This window comes from Suricata suricatta, chromosome 15 (genome assembly GCF_006229205.1).
Source record: "Suricata suricatta isolate VVHF042 chromosome 15, meerkat_22Aug2017_6uvM2_HiC, whole genome shotgun sequence".
In the NCBI taxonomy this organism is placed as follows: domain Eukaryota; kingdom Metazoa; phylum Chordata; class Mammalia; order Carnivora; family Herpestidae; genus Suricata; species Suricata suricatta.
The window spans coordinates 35,860,994-35,885,100 of record NC_043714.1 but is presented as its reverse complement, the minus strand read 5'-3'; the positions used below and the strand labels follow the sequence as shown (position 1 = coordinate 35,885,100).

Sequence of the window (24,107 nt, the reverse complement as noted above, 5' to 3'; positions counted from 1 at the left end):
GACATGAGGTTTAGGAAGAAGGGAATCACACATCAGCATAGAGCTTCCATGAACATTTTCAGGCTTCCTACCAGCCCTGCACTGAATTAAACACACCCACCCAGTCACAGCCTTTCCTGCTAAGGCGGCTGCTTACTTGATGGTAGAGTAAAAACAGGATGCAGAGTCATGTATGCTCAATGCTTTTCCCAAATCCACCACTAAGTCAAGGAATGAATGGGAGGAACAGAAAGAAAAAAAAAAACCAATAAAAATAAAAACTAGCATCCAATTTACTATGTCTTAGACTCAACCCTAAATATTTTTGATTAATTAGAGAATTTAACTGTCAAAACTACCTTATGAATAGGCACGATTATTGTTCTCCTGCTTCAGTTGAAGACACTAAGGCATGGGAAGGTGAAGAAACTTTCCCAAGGCCAGAAAACGGAAATACTGCTTGAAGAGGTGACCATTCAGCTTACATAAAGGACACAGCCAGAATACAAACAATCCAGAATTATCTATAAAATAGCATCAACCCTATATGTTTTGTAATCCTACTTTTTTCAGTGAAAGCTTTTATTTCATTTCATTTTCCAACATATCCCTGTGGATCTATAAGTTCTTTGAATATTACACTTAGTACTCCAAACAGAACTAAGCTTACTGAATTGTGAAATTATAACATGTTATTGCTGCAAAGGTTTTAACATTCATCCACCCAAAATGTTTCCTTTAGAGGTAAGAAAGCTAAGGTGCTGTTAAATTACTGGCCCAAAGTCATAAGGCTAGTTGCACAAAGATATGACCTAGTTCACCAGATCATCCCTTTTTTCGTTACATCATTGATACACAAATCCACTGAGAAGCTGAATAAATGAAGGAGCAAGTGGACAACTATTGGTATGTTCATTATTATAAATATTCCTTTTCTTCAGAAAGTAGAACCCTTAAAACTTTTTTCTAGTTACTCAGACTTGAAACATAACTGTCTCTGTGAAAATCTCTCTGGGAAGCATAATAGATGGGCTAGTGGTATAGACAAGTGAATGGGAATAGACTTTCGGTGCTGCAGAAATCCCTTTGTTAAGGACTGTGCATAGTTTTGTATCCTTTAAATATCTGGCTGCTCTTATGTTGTAACACATCTGTTTCTACTCAACAGGCAATAAAGAGAATCTCCAAAGTCAAGTAAACTCAAGTAGGGCTTTCTCTCCATCTGTTGGAGGAAAAGCCCAAGAGAGCATTTTGCTTGCAGAAGGCAGGGCCCTCAGCTGGCTCCAGAAAGCCACTGAAATGGCAGCCCATCTGTGCAGACACGCAGGATAAGACGTGCAGCATTTTGTTGTTGTTGTTGTTGTTAATGATAATAAAATGTGAGGATTTTTCATGAAAATGGTATCTTTATTTTCAACACTTTGCTTTATATTACCTTTCCCATCAAGCTGAAAACGTTTTCCAATACTTAAATGAAGTAAAATTTCACATCCCCAACCCTGTATCAGGGCAAATGCCAAGAACCCCAGAGTTAGGAAATCAATATTACAATCAACTTTAGAACTTTATGTTTCAACCCCCCACTTTTACACCAAGACCATCACGCTTTGTTATTTCTCATTTCCCTCAAGTGCTTAAAGAATCATCTGCTTAAAATCATTGGCTTGCCTCAGTCCTTCAGAAGCCTCTCTTCCATATATAAACCCCATAAGGACTTGAGGTCACTGAGGCACAACAGATGACCAGGGTGGGGCTGGTGAAGGGATGTTTAACCAAGTCTCACTATAAACAAAATTACCTGCTGATTTCTTGAGGTAGCCATGTCAGCCGATTGTTGTTCAGATTAAGCAGAATCAAATTCTGTAAGCCATCTGTTAGAAAATAATTTTAATCACTTTAGATACCTTTTAGAACATAACTTGTTCTATACACCCTTGTTTTCCTTCTGGTTTCTTGCTTTGGCTAAGGCTCTTGGGGCTCCTGGCGACAGATGCCCTCTTAAACTGGCGTAAGCTAAAAAGGGGAGACTTTATCACATCTTTATCCATTCATCTGTTGATGGACAACTGGGCTCTTCCTACACTGTGGCTATTACTGATAGTGCCACTATAACCATCGGGGTGCATATGCCCCTTCGAAACAGCATACCTATATGCCTTGGAGAAATAAGGGTTCGTATGTTTTAGTTTTAACTCACAAGCTTTGTCCTATAAATGTTTGTTGACTGAATGAATGAGTTCCAAAAGTTCCTCTTTCCAGGCCGCGCTCATCTATCCATCAGCAAGGCTTGGGGTGAGCAGTGAAATCTGCAAGCCATCCGCCCACCCCAACCCGGCACCGCTGGGCTGGAGAGCAGCGCCGCACCCGGCAGCGCGTGCGCAGGGCGGCCTCCCAGACCTCCAGTGCGCATGCCCCGCACGTAGGCGCACTCCCGCAGGCACGCGTGCGCACGCGCTGGGGCACACACACCTCCGTCTCTCCGCACGTGTGGCACACCTGTGGGGCTGGCTCTGCGCCCCTGTAGCCCCGCCGATGCACATTACCTCCGGGTGGTGGCCCGGGCCGCGCCGGTGACACTGCCTTGTGAGGAGGACAAAGGGGGCATACAGTGTGCACAAGCGCCTGTGCAGCTCCGGGGCCAGCGTGTGCTTGAAGGGGGACAAGTAGACGTGCGCTAGCACGTGGCGCGAGTCCTCGTGGATCTCTTTCGCCAGGGCCGGAAGGGTCTGAAGAAGACTTTGCCGTATTTCCTGGGGACTTGTGTCCTCCACGGCCACCAGCCTCTCTCCACGGAGCTCAAGGCAAAATGGATGGACGGGGTGCCTGTGCACTTGTCTTTCTTGCCCGCTAGTTGAACCGACAGCACCGTATGTCCACACAGCGTGGCCAGGCGCACCTGTCCGGCGCAGAACTCTGAGATGGTGCCATGCTGCGGGCTGGCCAGTCTCTGGATGAGGCGCATCTCCCCACGCAGCACCACCAGCCCCTTGAACTCCAAATCTGTGACTCCAGATGTGTAGGGTGGCTCCAGGTACATCTCCGCGACAGGCTTCTCCTTTTTGGGCTTAGCTTTGGACTTCCCTTAGAGTCAAGCCATGGCTGTTCCTGCGCCCAACGCACTGGGCCCTCAGCCCACAGGGATTGGGGGGGGTGTATATCACACTAATATACGTATATTTATATACGCATAATCTATATGTAGTGCTACGTAATTATAGGCGCAAAATATATATGTTTTGGCTGTGTGTGTATATACATAGGCCTTTAGTTACTCTTGATGGTCACAGAAATGCTTATGCCTGGTTTTCTTGGGCTTCTCATGCTTCTCTTAACCACTGAACCAGGTTGTGATGTCCAAGGACACCCATACCACTCTCTAGGCTAATAACTCGGTCTTTCCCACCATCTGCTCAGAGTCTGGTGGATAGACTCTCAGGGAGTCTCTGCAGAACATAGTTTTCTCTCACTACAGCTTCTCTCACTTGGTATTCATATTGTCTCTCGCTACTCCTTTCTTTGCCCTATTCCCCAGGCTTTTCTTCTGAACAGATTTTTTTCTAATTTTCTCTATATTGATAGACATCCGACAACTCCTGTGTTCGTAGGTTCACAGACAGAGTAGATGGGTCTCGAACTGAACTGCCTGTATGAACTGAGAAGTTAGACCATAATAGCGGCCCTGGCTGCAGTGTAACTGGCAGGAGTGTGCTGAACTGGCGGGCACCTGCCTTATCTAACAGGCCAGCTGCCATTCAGCCAGCCTCTGGCCACAGCTATCTCGTGGGAATGCAGTTCCAGCGTTGCCTAGTCTTTCTTTCTTAAAATGATTAGACGTTGGGGCGCCTGGGTAGCTCAGTTAAGTGTCCAGCTTCAGCTCAGGTCATGATCTCACGGTTGGTGGGTTCGAGCCCCACATCAGACTCTGTGCTGACAGCTAGCTCAGAGCCTGGAGCCTGCTTCGGATTTTGTGTCTCCCTCTCTCTCTGACCCTCCCCTGCTTGCACTGTCTCTCTCTGTCTCTCAAAAATAAGTAAAATATTTTAAAAAGTTTAAATAAATAAATAAAATGAACAGATGAAAAAGAGCCAGAGAACCAGATATATAAATTTTATATAATTTATATATTACGAACTTTTGATTTCCAAGTTTTGGTACCCTAATTCAGATTTTATAAAATGCAGTCAAAACAGAACCAACTTGTTTGTGAACCAGTTTCGTCCCACAGGCCACCTACTGCAACCTTTGTCTTAGTTCATATGATTAGCTCAGACTGATTAAACTGTTTTAGATTCTATCATAATTGCCAAGAAAGAGACTAATAACAGGCCCACCTTGGGACACAAGTCCAGCTGTGGCCCAGCCCCTTGGTCTGGTCAGGGGGGACAGGGTCATGTAGTACCTGCCAGATAATGCTCAACTCCTTAACACCAAACTGCTTCTGCCCTCAGATAATAAGAACACGCCATAGAACATAACTTAATGCCATTCACATGGGATTTTCAAAGCTCAACAGCCCTGTAGGGTTGTTATTTTATATATCTATACACACACACACACACACACACACACACACACACACATATATATACTTACATATAAAATAAATTACATATATTTTATAAACCTCAAATTTATGGGCATGTAAGACAAAATTTTTCTTTAAGAAAACCTGAATTAGCCTTAATTAGGCTGCTGAATATTATTTATATATATCAGGTTTTACCTACTTTGCTCCCAAAGTGCAGTTTATAAAATAGTTTATAAAATTCTCTACTTGTTTTCATGCCCTTAATTTTTTCTTATATAAACTGTTTTCTTCCTAAGTAGACTGTAATTGAACCCTGACTCTGTGGCTTTGCATACATAATGTGCATAAATATTAATAAGTGTTTGTTACTGCCCTTATTTTGAGAAAAAGTATTTCTCCAAGATACATGATTTAAGATTTTAAAGTAAAGAGATGGTGCCAGAGTCTGTTTGTGCTGTTTGCCAAATATACCCCTAATTTAGCACCCCATCCAATGATATCCTTAATAAATGCTGCTTAATGATGACAGTGATTATATATAGCATCCATGTCTCAAAAGTTCACAGAACCTTATAAATTTCATAACATAGCTTTAGCTTTATTAGTTGGATCAAAGCCTTAGATCTTAACATCTTGATCAAACATTGTAGCTTAATATTGTGACAGAATAAAAAGTGTAAAAAATAAGGAAAGTTTTCTTGATTTTATTTTCAACTAGTCTCCTCTTAGGTGCAGAAAAAGGGTGCCCAGATTAAAGAGTCAAAATATACATTGATTCTGAAAATGGAAAATTCATTAATCTAATACTAATTTATTTTCTTAGGTCAACCTTAAAAATATATATTAAAATAGTTGAAAAAAATCCCCAAAATTCCTTAATTTCAAGAGCAGTGTGTAAATGTCTCCAATAAAAATTATTAAAAGGTAAAATTTCTTTTTTACTTTTGCACTTGTTCAATATAAGGCTATTAAGTTTGAGCTCAATAGCCCTAAACCACAAAATACAGAACCTACTGTACACAGATTACATGTATTTTACAAACCTCAAATTTATAAGCCCTATCATGTTTCTCTTCTATGGCTAACTTACCACATACTCCAGATGCAAATTTACGAATCTTATTTCCAAATAAATGAAGCTTCTTCAGGGATGTAAGGTATTTCATCTCTTCTGGAATTTCTTTTAAAAGATTATTTCCCAGATTTAGTACTGTCAGCTGTAAACATACATAAATTTAATGAACTCATGCATTATTCACCTTCAAACAAAAGACCCTGAATAGTCAAAGCAATATTGAAAAAGAAAAGCAAAGATGGAGGCACCACAATTCCTGACTTCAATATATATTACAGATCTTTAGTGATCAAGACAGTATGGTACTGGCACAAAACAGACACATAGATCAGTGGAACAGAATAGAAAATCCAGAAATAGACCCACAACTATAAGGTCAACTAATCTTCAACAAAGCAGGAAAGAATATCCAGTGGAAAAAAGACAGTCTCTTCAACAAATGGGGCTGGGGAAACTGGGTGGAAACATTGAAAAGAACAAAACTGTACCACTTTCTTATACCATAAACAAAAATAAATTCAAAATGGATGAAAGACCTACATGTGAGACAGGAAACAATCAAAATCCTAGAGGAGAACACAAATCTTTGACCTCATCCATAGCAACTTCTTAACAGACATGTCTCCAGAGGCAAGGGAAATAAAAGCAAAAATAAACTAGTGGGACTTCATAAAAATAAAAAGCTGCACAGCAAAGGAAACAATCAACAAAACTAAAAGTCAACCTTCAGAATGGGAGAAGATATTCGCAAATGACATATCTGATAAATGGTTAGTAATCCAAAATATATTAAAAAAACTTATAAAACTCAATACCTAAAAAACACTCCAGTTAAAAAATGGGCAGAAGACATGAATAGACATTTTTCCAAAGAAGACAGCCAGATGACTAATAGACACATGAAAAGATGCTCAACATCAATCATCGTCAGGGGAATTTGAATCAAAACTACAATGAGATATCACCTCACACTTGTCAGAATGGCTAAAATTAGCAACAGGAAGCAACAGATGTTGGCGAGGATGCAGGGAGAGGGAAATCTGCACTGTTGGTGGGAATGCAAACTGGTGCAACCAATCTGGAAAACAGTATGAGGGTTCCTCAAAAAGTTATAGTACTACACTAAGACCCAGCAATTGCATGACTAGGTATTTATCCAAAGTTTACAAAAATATTGATTCAAAGGGATGGACCCCAATGTTTATAGTAGCACTATCAATAATAGCCAATTATGGAAAGAGCCCAAATGTCCATCACCTGATGAATGGATAAAGAAGAGATGATATATATGTATATATGTACATATCTACACAATGGAATATCACTTAGCCATCAAAAAAAAGTTATGCCATCTGCAACAATGTAGATGGAGCTAGAGAATATGCTAAGCAAAATAAGTCAGAAAAAGGCAAATACATAGGATTTCACTCATATTTGGAATTTAAGACACAAAACAGATAAACATAGTGGGGGAAAGAGCCAATATAAAGCGGACTCTTAGCTATAGAGAACAAACTATGATTCACTGGAGGGAGGTGAGCAGGGGGATGGGTTAAATCAGTGATGAGTATTGAGGAGGGTGCTTTTGATGAGCACTGGATATTGTATGTAAGTGATTCATCACTAAATTCTACACATGTAACTAATACTGTATGTTAACTAGCTGAAATTTAAATAAATACTTGGAAGAAAAAATTAAATTAAAAAAGTCTTGTTAGGCATGTTGCATGAAAAATTAAAATGATAAGGTACAATAAAAGTGCATGTCAGAATAAAAATATTGGAATAGAAATGAGAAATGTCAGGAAGAATGTGCTGAAAATAATATAGTAATTCAAACCAGGGAAAGACCAACTAAAGTGACTGCTATTAAAAATAGCATCATTATTTTTGGTTATTGTTCTGTATAAAATTCTTTCTATTCAAAATTTATGTCTGACAGTTTCTTTTACATGTGATACCTTACAATTTCAACATTAAAATTATTTATATATATATATATATATTTATATATATATATACTTAAAATGGACCTTTGTTGAGATTCATGTAACCTAAGAAAATGTCAGCATAATCTTAAACAATCATTTCATCTATACCTAAAATGAGCTTTATAACTAAAGTTTATTTGAGCTTCATGTTCAAATATATTTTGTTAATTAAAGCACAATTTCATTTTTAATTAAACCATTGAACTTCATTAAAATTGTTATACAAACCATTCCAAAGGCATTTAAAAACGCAATTAATGATTCATTTGTAATTCACTTGAGCATCTCAAAGAGTATCCTAATATTGCAACCCACAGACTCAAAGCGTTTAAAAAGTTGGCGAAGGATTTACTGAGATAAGTGTACTCTTAATCCCCTTTATCTATTTCATCTCCCCACACACACACACACATACACTTATCATGTAGACTTATCTTTATGAGCACTGAGAAATATATAGAACTTGAATCAGTACACCTGAAACTAATATAGCATTGTTTGTTCATTATATTTGAATTAAAAAAGAAAAAAACCTTGGCATAGGGGCTAATTTCTTGAAATCAGAAATATAACCCAGGATCTGAGGTCCTCCTGTCATATAATGACTGATTGGTCAGATGAAGGAAGACCCCTACACTTAAGAAAGATACTCCTTGATCTTCTAACCCCATATATCACTGATACAGGATTGGCTTCTAAAATATTATAATTGATTTGAAATCTAATTATATCTTCCAAGATATAAAAAGAATTTTTTCTTTCACTCCCAAACAGAATTTACCATTCATATTTCATTACCAACTCCAAACTTCAGAGTTTTAATATTAAAGGATATTAAAAAAGGAATCACAGGAGTCTTTTTTTTTTTTTTTGTAAATAACCTCTACACCCAAGGTGGGGCTTAAACTCATCATACCAAGATCAAGAGTCACATGCTCTATTGACTGAGCCAGCCAGGTGCCTGAGAATCATGGGGGTCTTGACAAATTAATGATTTAAGAAAAATGAGAAATTGTAGGCAAATTATGGTTTATATTTTAATATCATCTGGCATTTGATGTGGATGTACATTAATGATTTAAAGTAATGTAAAGCAGACATAGTATATTTACAATGAAACTCCATGTCTTAGAATTCATTTTAAAGGTTTTGTTTTATATTTGCTTTCCACTGAGAATGACCATCTTGTACCATCTTGAAGGCCTTATTCTTTTGTAAAGGTGTAGTTAAAATACGTTCATGAAGCCATTCTAATGGAAAGACTTAATCCAGAGTCTATGACTATATTCGTTTCCTATTGGTCTATAACAAATTACCACAAACTTAGTGACTTAAAACAAGGCAAATTACTATTTTATTATCAGATGAAATGAAATGGGTTTCACTGACCTAAACACAAAGGGTTGACAGGGCTGCATTTCTTTCTGGAGAAAAGTAGACAGTTATAAAGGCAAGTCTAGAATTCTCTGCAGTGGTTAAGACCAGAGGGTGAAACTTGAGCTTTTACCAGGTAAAAGGTATCTTGTGGGATTGTAAGAGATCATGAGAGTGAGGGTGTGAGGAGAGGACTGAGCCTAGGAGAGGAGGAGAAGGAATGGCCAGTGAGGTAGACACCTACAGCCAGGGAGTGTAGGACACCTACAGCATTTGGTAGAACAGATCTACTTTATTGAGACAGTGTCCAGTCTTCAGGAACTGGACTTTTCCTATGGAGGACTTTTTCGTGCACTCCCTGTGAAGAATTCCCTTGGCTACTAGGACACACTTTATCTGGAAATACCTGGAGGACATGCCTCTACTCCATCCTCCCAAGGTGGCCTATATCCCATAATGGATGCAGGGATGTAACAGCCAGCGCCTTTGCCTCTGTGGTGCAAGGCATGCTCCAGAACTCCGATGGGATAAGGCTGAGCCTAAATTTCTCCTGAAATCAATCATAACCTTAATTCTTTCCCTGTTCTATTCTGCTTCCTCATGCTTTTACAGGTTTATTCTGAGAGCACAGCCTCAATAAATTACAAAAATCTATGACTTAAGATTCTCTAAGATACATAGTGTCACAGAAGCCGAAGGAAGAGAAAAGGAAAAGAAAGCTATTTTAAAAAAGAAGATACAGGCCAAATCCCAAGGGAAAGTTAAGTAAAATAAAAGCATAGGAATAACCACAGGATTTAGCAACATGAAAATCACTAGTGACCTTCGCAATAGGGGTGAACTGTTGGGGAAGAAATGCTGATTAAACTGGGCTGTGGAGAAAATGTGGAAAAGTGAAGACAATGAGTAACAGACATTTTTTTAAAGAACTTTGCTATGAAGGGGGCTTAGAAAATTAGCAGGGAGCTTGAGGGTTTGTTTCTTAAAAAATAAAAGATATTATAGCTTGTTGATATGCTGATGAAAATAATTCTGCAGAGAATGAGAAACTAATGATATAAGGAGAAGGATCATTGCAGAATCAAAATTCTTTAGAAAGTGAAGGGCACCTGGCTGGCTCAGTTGGTAGAGCATGAGATTCTTGATCTCAGGATGGTGAATTCAAGCCCTACATTGGGTGTGGAGCCTACTTAAAAAAAAATCCTTCAGAAAATGAGAAGGGATATGATCCAGAGTACAAGTGGGTGCTGGCCCTGCATAAGGTAGGGACTCTTCGCTGAGATTGTGTGAAGAAGGTGGAGAATGTACATGTAGCTCAGGGCCATGGATGGATTTGGTGATAAAATATGAGGGAGTTCCCTATGGACAATATCTATTTTTTCAATGAAATATGAAACAAAACCATCTGCTTAGAGGATGAGATGTAACAAGATTTGAGAAAATGTAATTTTGAAGAGCAATCTGAGCAAATGTGGTAGGGTGGCTGTGAAAGTCACAGCTGATTTTCTGAGGGAATAGCTCCAAAGATGGTATAAAGTAGGTAGATGACCCAGGAAAAAATACCTGCTGTGGATAACACATTAAGTACATGGCCCTTTGGCTAGAAAAGGCTACCATGTGAAATTCTGAGCTCCACATCAAGACTATGACATGTAGAAAAAGAAGAGGGTTCAACTGAAAACCTCAAGATTTAAAGGATTCCCATGTTAACACTAAGAATGAATGGAATTATTCTTGATAGAGTAGGGTAACTAAAGGAAGATTCAGTTATGACCTTTGAATTCATAAAGGTATCTTAAAGACTGTGGGGTTATCCTCCATCACCAGAACAAATATGTCAGAAGTTCAGCCTAGATTACATAATTTATACAGAAGTTCCAGAGACACTGTAGCAGGACTGAATTACCTGTGACAAACACCTCAGGACCCAACCTAAATGGTCTGTTAATTCAATCATATGTATTATGTGTCTATTATGTTTAAGGTATTCTGAGTGCTAGAGAGAGGGACAAGGACACCCACAGTCCCTCTCTCATAATGCTTATATGTTGGAAAGTGAGACAGACAGCAAATAACTAAACAAGTAAATTCTGTTAGTTTTAAGTGCTTCTTATAAAGGAAAGAAAACAAGATAATGGGTTGGTAAAGTACTCAAGGCAAGATTACGTCATTAGAGAAGACTTCCCTAAGAAGGTGTTTGATTGAGCTGCACTGATTGGGATGTGTTGATAATTGTTCGAGGTGAGGTATTTGAGATACCTCGATAAGGTAGTTCCAAATGGTGTCCCAATCACAAAGGGTTTAAAAAATACCAGGCATCTGGGGGCGCCTTGGTGGCTCAGTTAGTTAAGACTTTGGCTCAGATCATGATCCTATGGCTCATGAGTTTGAGACCCACATCAGGCTCTCTGCTGTCAGCACAGAGCCCACTTTGGATCCTCTACCCCCACCCCCTTCCTCTCTGTTCCTCTCTCTGTTCCTTCCTCACTTGTGCTCTGTTGCTCTCAAAATAAATAAGTAAACTTGGGGAGAACAAAACTCATGCAGTCTTTCTCTATTATGGGTAATTCCTGAGGCAGGACTTAGTCATAATAGAGATAGCTACTGGATAAGTTTGAAACTTAGGTTACTTCAATAATTATCTATAGTGAAGTTTCTGTTGGTATGTCAGAGTACAATTCTCATGTCCTTTGGAAACTAGCATATTGCCATAGATTGAAATTCAGACACCACTGCTAGGAAATGGTTTCCTGTGTACACCTGACCAGGGAATTAGAGCAGCTTATAATCAGGAAGAACTTTTTTATTTTTTTAATTTTTAAAAAAATTTCTAATGTTTTTTATTTATTTTTGAGAGACAGAGAGAGACAGCCTAAGCATGGGAGGGTCAGAGAGAGAGAGAGGGAGACACAGAATCTGAAGCAGGCTCCAGGCTCTGAGCCAGCTATCAGCACAGACCTGATGCAGGGCTGGGGTCTACAAACCGTGAGATCATGACCTGAACCGAAGCCGGACGCTTAACCGACTGAGCCACCCAAGTGTCCTGAGGAAGAACTTTTTTTTAAATCACCTAGTGAAGCATATAAAATCCAAGTGCGCAACTATATACCTCACTCATGCACACACTCAGTAGTTCTCATGTTTGTTACAAAGTGTTATTTACTTATTATACTTCTTTTTGTCAGGCTCTCTGTAAGTTCTATCTAATTCTTCCCATGGCAAACATAAAAAATAGCATTGTTTTCTCTCCTCTCTCCCACATAATAATTTTTCAAATATTTGAAGATTGCTATCATATTCCCCCTGAATTTGTTCCATTCTTCCTTAACCATTTCCCTCAGGACTTAATTTCCAGACCCCTCACTGTCCTGCTCACTCTCCGATTTTTGTAAGTACCGCTCTCTGGAAACACGGTACCTAGGGTGAGACAGGAAATGTGATCTCACAGCAAAGCTACTGGTGAGACCACGAAATCTCCCTCGGGCAGATGACTACACTTGTACTAATGCAGCCCACCACCCATACGCCCTTCCAGCAGCAGGGCACATTGTTGCTGCATAATTACTTTTGTGCGTGCCCATCAAAAACCCACTGCCAAAGAGAACTGTGAAGGATATAACCCACATCCTGGACTTGTGCAAGTTAATCCTTTTCGTAAATGTAGGAATGTACAGTTATCCCTGTAAAAATTGTGTCTTGTTGGTTTTGGCTCAAAAGATGTCTCATGTGAATGTAATGTCATTTTCTAAATTCAAGGTCTAAAACTGGACAGGGACAGTGGGCATGCTAGATCTGTTTATTCCATTCCCACTTTGGTTAATGTACCCACTATTCTTGTGATCCTGCTCTGGCCAAACTTTGGAATCACCTAGAATTTCTTTCTCTCTCTACACCCAAATTCAGTCAGTTACCATTCTTATTCTCAAAATTCCTTTTAGATGCACCTTTTTCAGCTCTATCTCGTTGCAACCACCCTATAACTGTAATCATTACTTCCTGCCTATAGCATTACATAGCCAAAGAGTGTAAAGAATGGACTGCGTATACAATGGAATATGTGTAAATCCTGCTAGATTATATACAAACAGCTGCCACGCCAGTCCATGAAGAATTACCCTACACAATGTGTCCTAGATGTTTTTTCAATATCCCTGTAGCCTCTTCTATATCTTGGTGTACTTGCCCCAAATAGTGTCTGTCTGTCCCAACTTTTTCTACATTTGATTTGATTTATTTGATTACATAGGCATACTCTTACCTCTGAGGTACAGCCTGTCTGTGGCCTACCTTAAAATAGATGGATATGTATCCTCTTACATCTTGGATGAGATATCATCCAAGATAAGCATCAGTGTCACTAATTCAGTGTCACTAGATTATGGATCCAGGTTTAATGTGTAGCAATGTTTGCATAAATAGGAGAGAAGAGACCAAGAAATTTGAGAAGAAAAAGTACTGATTAACTTATTAATGACAATACTAATGACTAATATTTAAATAGAATTTAATATGTGCCAAACACTGCCAGGCAGCCTCATACATTCCTTATGTAGACCTCACAATACCCCTGATTTTACAGAAAAGGGATCTCACATCCAGGCTATGATTTATGCTGAAATAACACACGTTCACTCCATGGCCTATATTCTTAACTTCTACATTACACTGTAAGGTGTAAGGTGCTATGTATTCTTTTTTTATTTTATTTATTTTTTTAACATTTATTTATTTTTGAGGGAGAGAGACAGAGTATGAGCTGGGGAGGAGCAGAGAGAGAGGGAGACACAGAATCTGAAGCAGTCTCCAGGCTCTAAGCTGTCAGCATAGAACCCGATGTGGGGCTCAAACTCCCTGACTGTGAGATCATGACCTGAGATGAAGTTGGGACGCTTAACCAACTGAGCCACCCAGGTGCCCCAGCAGCTGCCTATTTTTTAAAACGAATTTAGTATTGTTCAGAATGATCATATATATGCACATACATGCACATAATATATACATTGATTCATACACACACACAATGGAGTTGTCTTATATGCAGTACATGAAATTCTCATTTTAAATATTCTTATTCGATTGGTGCTCACACTCTTTAGTCAGTATTGCATAATAGGCAAAGCAACAGGATTTGGAGACCATCTGATATGCAATGTACAAGCTATGTGATCTCAGGCAAATCAAATCCCCATGTCTTTGTTTCTTTCTTTCTTTTCTTTTTTTTAAATGGAGATAGGGAGTCTGCCTGGCTCAGTCAGTAGAACATATGAGTCTTGATCTTGGCATTGCAAGTTCAAACCCCACATTGCGTGTATAGATTACTTTAAAAATACGGGAATATGAGTGTCTACTTTTCAGGACTGTTTTAAGGATTAGAGACAATATAATAAAGTGTGTGGAAAATAGAAAATACTATGAAATGCTAAATATAATCTTCTAGATCCAGAAGACCATGGTACAAAATGTTGGACAGGCCTGGTGCTAGAAATTCAATAGGTGCTTCATCTATATATGTTGTTGACACTTCCATTCAGCTTTCACATTTTAAATCTGTTTTCTTAATGATTTCTAACTCAGTTTTTCAAAGTTTTCTAACTTCAAAGCCACTTTTTAAAATTGAAGTAGAATTGACATGTAACATTTTATAAGTTCAAGGCGTACAACTTGTTGATTTGATACATATACATACTGCAGTATGATTACCACCATCACTTTAGCTGACATCTCTATCATGTCACATAATTATCATCTCTTTTTTTGTGCTGTGAACAGTTAAGCTCTAGTCTCCTAGCAACTTTGTAGTTTATAACACAGTTATTATTGATTATAATCACTATGCTATGCATTAGCTCTCCATGACTCACTTATCTACTAGCTCCTAGTTTGTACCTCTCAACAACATATCCCCAATATTCCCACCCCCCAGCCCCTGGTAGACACCATTCTCTTCTCTCACAGTAACTTTTCAATGACATTTTCAGGAAAAAGAAAAATGTTGGCTAAAGAATAATGACTTTCTGTTAAATTGTTAATTTTGATAGGAAAACAATTTTTATTGTTTCTAGTGATCATGTGCTTCAGGATTCTGTTTCCATTAAACTGTCACTGCACCTTAGTACTCCAGTTATTATTACAACAGGTCTGTGCTTACTGCTCCCCTTGGTATATAGCACCTTCTCCAGGAAGCCACCTTCCTTTTGTAGTTGCATAGTACTGTGTGCTTTCTTTTTTTTTCTTTTTTTTAATGTTTATTTATTTTTGAGAGAGACATAGATACAGAGACAGAGCATGAGTAGGAGAGTGGCAGAGAGAGACAGAAACACAAATCTGAAGCAGGCTCCAGCCTCTGAGCTGTCAGCACAGAGCCCAACATAGGACTCAAACTCATGAGCCGTGAGATCATGACCTGAGCTGAAGTCAGACACTTAATCAACTGAGCCATCCAGGTGCCCCAAGCACTAGGTGCTTTCTATGATCAATTATTATCTTCTCCTTTGTGTTGTAGTGATTCATGTATATATTTTACCTTTACTATTAAGTTGGAAATTTTGCACTGACAGGGTCTCTATGTGATTCATCTAACATTCAGAGAACAGTGTCTGGAGTAGAATAGCTGCTCAATAATCTTTAGTTAAATGTTGCTTGCTTAGATCATTTCTGCAAGCTAATGGTTCACACTGTGGGTGCAATACTCATATGGCTCCATGTCATTTTTTCCCACCCAAATCAAATATCTGTTGAGCTCGATCAGTTCTAATCTTCCCATCTTGATTTACTTCTTTCTAAAGGGTTGCATGCTTTCCTTATTCTAGCCATCTGCTCCCTCTTACTAACTCCTATACTCATTTCAATGTAAGACCTATCATATGCGTGCCTAGAATTTGCACCAGGAAACTTCCCCTAACATTAAATATACTGTGCTTGTAGCTGTTAATTACTACTAGAAAACTTTGTGCTATTTATTGTGTCTTTCAGTTGTTTATTTAATTTTTAAAATAATATCTATGACTAACTTGGATAAAAACATTTTTAAAAGTTTAAAAAAACTGAGTTAAAATGTCCATTTTATCTGGACATCTTTTTGAACTAAATCATGCTTGATGACACCATTTTCGAATAAGCTGTTAGATCACCTTGCCTATGACTTGTATATGTATATGTTTGATCTAGTATGTGACTACTAGTCACATATTATTAATATGTGTTCTTAAATTCCTTAAGGACAGTGAATATTCCCATTCACTATGCCTAAGAAGTATATAATATAATGCAAGTTCTATAAACTCTTTAATAAAAATAAATAAGTGAGAGAAGACTAACAGAATTTTTACATTTTTTAATAACATGTGTATGGCCAAGGCCTATCAGGGAGGGTGGTATCATGGCTCACTCTGCTAATTCTTATAAATGCCTTTTCTTTTTAAGGAATCTGTGGCATTTTTAAAACCACTGTTCAACACAATTGCCAAATGCTTCTTCTAAGTCTAGCTATTCTGGAAAGAATTTATTTGAATAAGTTTACAAATTTCAAAACTATTATTTCATTCCACAGAAACTTCTTAATCCACAAAGTCAGATTTCTCAAAACAATTGTAATTTCATTGGAAAAAGAGGCAAAAGTTCTCAGGTCCAACATGGCATCGAATCTCTAGAGGTCCCTGCAACCGTTAAGCATGGTCCCCTTAGAGCCCAAATTTAAGTCCAGTGTCATGCAATTGGCAAGACCTGCTCACTCAATATAAGAAGGACTCTCTGATTAGCATTCATAGTAAAATCTTTAGCAAAGCATTACCTGTTAGCATCCTGTCAGAAGCTTCTTAAGGAAAGAATACAGAAGAAACAAAGAAAGCGTTTCAAACTATCAGAAAAGGAGATTTACAACACAAAACTGACATTCAGTTAAAAATGTAAAACCTCAAGTGTTTGGAAGAACGGAACATTTGGATATCTGAGTGAGGGTAGGGGCTAAAATTTTCTAAGTAACCAGTATGGTAAGGCATTCTGTACAAGTTAATGTTAATACTTATATTTAGGTAACTTTAGGGTAGGAGCTAAAATTTGCCGTTATAAAGGCATTCTATACAAGATAGCATTAATAGCAACCTTAGGCGCTAGGAACAATGAAGCGTGTTTTAGGGATGAGACAAGCGGGGCACAGAGATAATGTGAGTTGTTTCACATCACCCAGCCAGCAAGTGAGAGAAGAGGCTGAGTTTCTTCTAGAGGCTGACTGGCTCTAGCAGAGGAAGCTGAAGTTCCTGAAGGGGTGCAAGAGGCTTAACACAGGCTTGGGCAAAGAATCAGGTTCAAAGGAAGAGTAAAGGAGCTTGGAGAGAAGGAACTCCATAGGTGCCTCTGTACCTGAACAGATGCAGTAAAGCAGGATAATCAATCTCTCTTTGATACAAAAGCCAGGCTTAGGAAACAGAGGCATTACCTACTTGATGGAGGAAGAAGAAATTTCCAGTAGATAAGGACAGAAGAAAGGATAGCACTGCTGAAAAGAGTGCAGTGGCAGCAGCTCCCTTCTGTTCTACTAGGCCCAGAGAGTGAGACCCAGAGCCCAAGGAGGGGGAGAGGGACATGTTTCCTGTGCCGTCCTCCTGTGCTCCTCCGCATAACCCATCCTCTGGATCTTAACTCCATTGCACTTCTCGGGACCACCTTCTAATTTTCTGACTAGTGATGCTTATATCATAGCCTAATTCTCCTTCATGGGACTTTTCACAATGGTGATTTTACATCTATCTGTATTTTTGATTGCCTTTCCCACTAAACCTGAGAATAGAGACATGTGGATGTTTTGTTCCTTTTTATATTGCCCAAATCCAGCATGGTGCCTCATCCATGTCAGGCACACATAACTCTTTGCTGAACATGGGAAGGAAGGACAGATGGAAGGAAGCAAGAGAGTAAGCGAGGGAGGGAGGGTCAGAGGCAGAAAGGAAGTTGATTGTGTTACGGGTCATAAAGGAGGACAGTGAAAATAGAAAAAGGAGCGACTAGGAACACAATAACAAATTTGCAAACTACCCAACTCTGCTTAGAGTTGGCCTTATTTACTGTCAATTGTTTATGGTCAAATAAAAATCTCTGGTAGACTGTATCTTTGTTCTGGGCAGCTACACATGTAAGCCTCGTAAAATAATACAGTTACAATACCACCCTTGGACCTTATGGTGCATGTCAACAGTGCTACACACAGTTAGAGATGATGGCTATTTGTTTCTCTGGGGACTTTAAAACTATGGCTGATTTACCTATGTGGGAACTTTGTTCCTAGGTGATGCCATACTATGACAACACTGTGTTTGGTTAAGCTGAACTCTGAAAATGACTACCATCCTATTCTGCTCAAGTCTACGTTATATGGTTTACTAGGTGCCAGGCACTAGGAACAAGACAAGGTCACCACCCTCATGAGTTGTAAAATGCTTCTTTGAAAATTGTTGATATCCCAGCACTTCATCCGTCACAGACCAAATGCAATCACCATGAATTATAAGGCTTTAACTCATCTTTTTTATGTCATTAAAAGTGATTAAAAGTTTCCAAAGTTTCACTAGTCAAATAAGCAAAGAAAAGAAAGACGATCTATAGGTTTAAAGAAATTCCTCCCACTTTACCTTTGTTGCCAGTTACACCATAATGGTAATACTAATCATAATAGCAACTCTAACTTATTTGTAAAGTTCCTATGTGCCCGGTATTGAACTTTACATATGTTAACATTCAACTTAATCCTTAAACAAGATAAGGTCCATGTGTTTTTCACATTTGTATCTTTGGAACCAGCACAGACACAAGAAGATGAATGGTAAATATTTGTTAAAAGAATGTGTATGTAAACAAATGGAAAGTGGGGACAATCCATGTAGCATTCAAACCTGCCATTTTCAGGCAACCCAGTTTTTGTCTTTAGGAACTACAAATTGAAGACCACACCCTGGCAAACTTCACACTAAGTATGTAAGTAAAGAAACTGTAAAGCTGAAAGCCACCTTGAAAGAGACCTCATTTCCTAGAAGTAGTCACTGGTTGAGTGATTTCAACCAGCAACTTAACCTCTTACCGAACCATACATTTTATTTAACAATATGAAGGTAGTAACTTCCCTGAAGAGGACCAGAATTCCTAGCATTGTGCTCAAGCATTCTCTAGAAATGATTGATGTTGTTATTCTATTTGATAGCATTTTATGGGTGCTGAAATTTAAAAGTATTATTTTTATTCCAGGAACTTAAAAAATATCAAGAATATTTTCGTGTTTTTTATTTTTTGGAAAATATGACCAAAAGTTAGAATAGTGGGGTTGAATGGACTCCCTATGATGATAAAAAGGCTAGTCCAAAAAGCAAGCGCAGTATAGATGACCCCTCGCCCAATGTAGTAGGGGGATACTTCCAATAATTACTAATAAAAGATAGGATCTGAAGCGATACAAGAAAGAGTTCAGACTAACTTTTGAAAAATACATTCAGGGGTTTTGTAGCAAATGGTTAGAATAAAAATTCTGATCTTAGAACTGTGACATACATATCACCAGGTTATAAAGATCACAAGGACACTTTGTGGCTTAGATCGTTCCTCGACAATTGAGCTTGAATTCCAGGCCACGCCCTGCCTGTCTCTTCTGCAGTGTCCTCCTCAGCGCTGATCACTGCCTCGTGTCCCGTTTGTTTTGCTTCTTTGTTTCCTACAGCTCTTCTGGCTGGAGTGGAAGCTCCGTGAAGGCAAGGATGTTCACCTATTACTGAATCACCAGTTCCTAGCACCTGACACACAGATGGTGCTCAATACTTCTGTGTGGATTGAGTAAATGAAGGCAGAAGTTGAGACCCCTGGGGATTAAGCACTTTTTACTTGCTGGTAAGTGGCTGAACCAGTTAAGATATCCAGGACTCCCAAATGCTCCTCCAGGACCTGTGGCCCCTCTTACCTCTCTCTTTTCAAAACTATCATCTGTCCTTTCTGTTAGAGATTGTAGGAATGACTATGCAGTATTTCTGAACTGTACGAACAGTCGAAATCTTTTGAAGGTTTCTTGCACATTTTATTTGAACTGCTTCTAGAACTCCCATTATAAAAGGGAGATTGAAGGGCACCTGGGTAGCTCAGTCAGTTGAGCGTCTGACTCTTGGTTTCAATGGGGCTCATGGTCTCAGGGTTCATGGATTTGAGCCCCACATTGGGCTCGTGTTTTGGCAGCCTAAAGCCTACTTATGACCCTCTCTCTGCCCCTTCCCCACTTGCTCGTACAGGTGCATGCTCTCCGCTCTCAAATAAATAAACTTAAAAAAAATAGAGATTGATTCTTTTCAAAATTCCACAACTGTGAAACTTAATATTGAAAAATTGCTATTTCATGAATAGCTAACAATGCCATTAGCCTGAACCTGACTTGTAAGGTGCTTTAAAGATAGACTGCAATAGGAGTGCCTAGGTGGCTCAGTTAAGAGCCCAACTCTTGATTTCAGCTCAGGTCATGATCAATAAATAAACAAACAAACAAACAAACTGAAAAAAAAAAAAAGAAAGAAAGAAAGAAAAAGGAGACCACAAGAAACCTAATTTCTAAGGACTGAGTTTAGTCAGCTCCCTATTTAAGGAAATTGTGAGTTAATAGAAGTCAAAATTTTAAGGGCTCATATAAATAGGATAAGGAGGTAAGTACTGGGGGAGCCACAAGAAGACCCACTAATGATAATCAGGCTCAGGCTTTTTTTTCCTAAGGAAATATATTTTACAGTCTGTAATTTTTAACTAAACAACTGTTAACCAAACAAGAGGGAAGAGTACATGTTTTCAGATACACAAGAGTTCAGAAAACTGAATTTCCACATACCCAGACTAGGATGGTATCTGAAGACTTCTTTTTTTTTTAATTTTTTAATGTTTATTTATTTTTGAGAGACAGAGTGCAAGCAGGGGAGGGGCAGAGACAGAGGGAGACACAGAATCCAAGGCAGGCTCCAGGCTCTGCACTCTCAGCACAGAGCCCGACCTGGGGCTCACACTCAATGAAACTCAAGATCATGATCTGAGCCAAAGTCAGATGCTTAACCGACTGAGCCACCAGGTGCCCCATCTGAAGACTTACTTCTATAAAATAAGAAAGGAAACCAAGAAAGAGGAAAATATGTGCACAGGAAACAGTGGCTCCAATTCAGAAGAACCACAATGGGATGCCTACACTGACAGTATTCAGCAAACCTACATAGTGATCAGCTTAGAGGGAGGCAGGAGAATGGAGGCTCCTGCAGGGAAGTCACTCAAAGAAAAAGTACATTTGATAGAATATAAAATGTAACCAAGATTGAAATAATATGAGGCCAGAACAAAGGCAAAAGAAACAAGAATGAAAGAAAGGCAATTGGAAACTCCAAGGGAATAAAAATAGCATATGAGGAAAAAGATATAATCATAATACATTAATTGATTCTGCATGAATGGTACTTAATTATTAATGATATACATTTTAGAATTTTAGAATTGTCCAAGAGACAAAATAAATATTTACCCACAGTTATAACTGAATATACTGTAAATGCTATACATGTTATAAAAGCAACAAGTTTAGGGGCTCCTGGATAACTCAAGTCAGATAAACATCCTACTCTTTATTTTGGCTCGGGTCATGGTTTGTGAGTTGAGCCCCACATTGGTCTCTGTACTAACAGTGAGGAACCTGCTTGGGATTCTCTCTGTGCCCCTACAATACTCTCTCTCTCTCTCTCTCTCTCTCTCTCTCTCTCTCTGTCTCTCTCTCTATCTCTGTCTCTCTCTCTCTTTCAAAATAAATAAATAAACTTAAAAAAAAGTTTTTAAGTAACCAGTTTAAAATTTTTGATGGGGAAGAGGGTGAGGGTAGGAGAGCTGAAGATGGATTAGAGATGCTAACATTGTCATCTTACAAAGTGGGGACTAAAAAGAGACTGTAGTTGGGAAAAGTAGAAATGAAGGTGCAGTAATATTAAGTTTAAAAGATAGCCATGGAGAAGCTAAATATATTGTATTTGGAAGAATGAAGAACAGTGATATCTAAAATGGACAATTCAAGGGGAAAAAAGATGAGTGGAAAATGGTTGTACATGGAGATCAGAATTGGAGGTGGGGGAGAGTGGGACAGAAGATAGTAGCTTTTTATTACAAGCCTTTTGTGGTTTTTTAATCATGAAACAATGCACTGTGGTACTTTAATGGAAAAAAAACAAGTGGGGGGAGATTAACTCATGGCTCAGTCAAATCCTAAATTCCTTTGTATAGAAACTCCTCTCTCCTACCAGAAAAGTCCAAATCCTCATCCTGTAACCCAAAAATGCACCTCTGGAAATTACCGTTAAAGGGAGGAGTTTGTATTACTCTGTTTTTGGCAAAGACTTGACCACAGATTGCAAGTTCAAATAATTCTACGAACCTAAAAGGAAATGAGGTAGATGAAGGTAAGAAAATAGGGTTTTATTTTTTTGTTTGTTTTTGTTTTTGTAACTCTGAACTCAGAACTAATGAACTGCAATGAGATTACTGTTCATAGGTTCTTTCAGTGCTTGCTAATTAGTTTAGAAGTGAACAAAAAGAAAACTGCAAGTTAATATCCCTTGCTTTCTCCCAACCTCAAGACTTCTAGCAGCTGAAGTTTCACATTGTTGGACAGAAATATTTAACACAAGCATCTGGGATTCATTCATGTCAACTGCTGCTCTTTAAGAAGGGTATTCTTTATTTAAAATACTAACCTTTTAAAGACTGCTTCACCAGAAATGAATGTCTCCTCCTTCCCATTCCCTGCCAACACTCCCATTTCAAAGTTCAGCCTGCTCTAGGAAATTGAAAAGGAACCCCTTTCCTACCACCCAAAAGGCTCTTCATATCAAAAAAAAAAAAAAAGCCTATAAGCGAAAGCTTCAGATTAGTCCCCAAGGTGAACAGCATCTCTGGGATGCTCAATATCACTTCCAGATGAGGCCCCCAAGGTAGACAAGAGATCCAGTTTCCCAGCCCTTCTCCAGATGACAGCCTCCAGAAAGAAGAGTGTGGCAGAGACCTAATCCTCTGATTCCAGATGTGGGCCAAAGAGCACATGAATAAGTTGAAACATCTTCTCCCTGGCCACATGTAACCCCCTAAGGGAGAAAGCTCTTTGATGCCTCTCCAATAACACTCCACAGTAAGTCTCCCAGAGCAAAGTCCCCAGAGATCAAAGCTTTACTTTCCTTTCACCTCTTTTCTCTCTTCCTGTTTTCCAACCTCAATCCAAAAAGATATGCTATTCCTCACCTGGGTCAAGGTGCTTATCTCTGAGCACACCTTGGGAATTTGGTTATTCTGAAGGTCTAGAGTCTTGAGGCCAGGCAGTTTATCTAATACTGAGGGCATCTTTGTAATCTTCTTCCCATTCAACGTAACAATCCTAGTGTTTTTACCACCTTTCAGTGCCCTAACTAACATCTTTTCAGTCATGGCCTTAGAAAAGAAATAGAAAAGGGAGAAGGCAGTCACTAGGGATTAAGTTCCTATTGTACATCTTTAGAACCTCTAATGACAGAATTAGTGTGTCACAGAAACAAAAACATTCTGAGACGTACCATGTTGAAGACAGGAGGCATCAGATAATTTGCTGTGTAAAAGGCATGGATAGGAAATAGCTGATCCTTCTTTTAAATCAGTTAATGTACAAGATGACCTATGATACCTTATTCCAGAGACATAGATGTTGTCAGACTAATGAGATCACATCAAAAGGACACAGAAACCAACTTCTAGAAGCTCCCATTGGTCTAAAGTGGAAAATTTGAGGATCATAAAGAATAATCTAGAGTGAAATGCATGAAAATATATTAAAATCTAAAAGTTCATAATGGTGTTTTAAAAATAAATGTGTTGATTACATAGGGATTTCTAGAGAACCACCTCATTCATAAGTCTGAAAATTGATAAATGAAAAAAATGAAGCATTTATTCTGCTTTTCCAGTACAAAATGCATTTTAGTATAACCTAATAGTTAACAAAGTTCCTATTCAAAGAAAAATTGAAGCTAGGAAGGAAAAATTGATGTAGGAAAATCACCATTTTTGCAAATCCTAGTGAAATAAATGTAAGGAAATATCATAATTGGATGCTGCGAGCATTAGGTATGAGGTTGGTGAAAACTTTATAAGTAAG

At 38.6% G+C, this 24,107-nt stretch overlaps 1 protein-coding gene across 3 annotated transcripts in view; it reads right to left on the bottom strand.

The window, feature by feature from the left end:
• LRRC69 (leucine rich repeat containing 69) overlaps positions 1-23,460 on the bottom strand; it is a 79,963-nt gene extending 56,503 nt beyond the window's left edge. For all 3 annotated transcript variants that reach the window (XM_029923756.1, XM_029923758.1, XM_029923757.1), the window contains exons 1-3: positions 23,222-23,460; positions 5,598-5,724; positions 1,778-1,850 (exon numbers count right to left, since the gene is read on the bottom strand). In XM_029923756.1, coding sequence (XP_029779616.1) covers positions 1,778-1,850; positions 5,598-5,724; positions 23,222-23,404 — 383 coding nt within the window. In that variant the 5' untranslated portion in view covers positions 23,405-23,460. The remainder of the gene's footprint in view (positions 1-1,777; positions 1,851-5,597; positions 5,725-23,221) is intronic.
• Between the last annotated feature and the right edge of the window lie 647 nt (positions 23,461-24,107).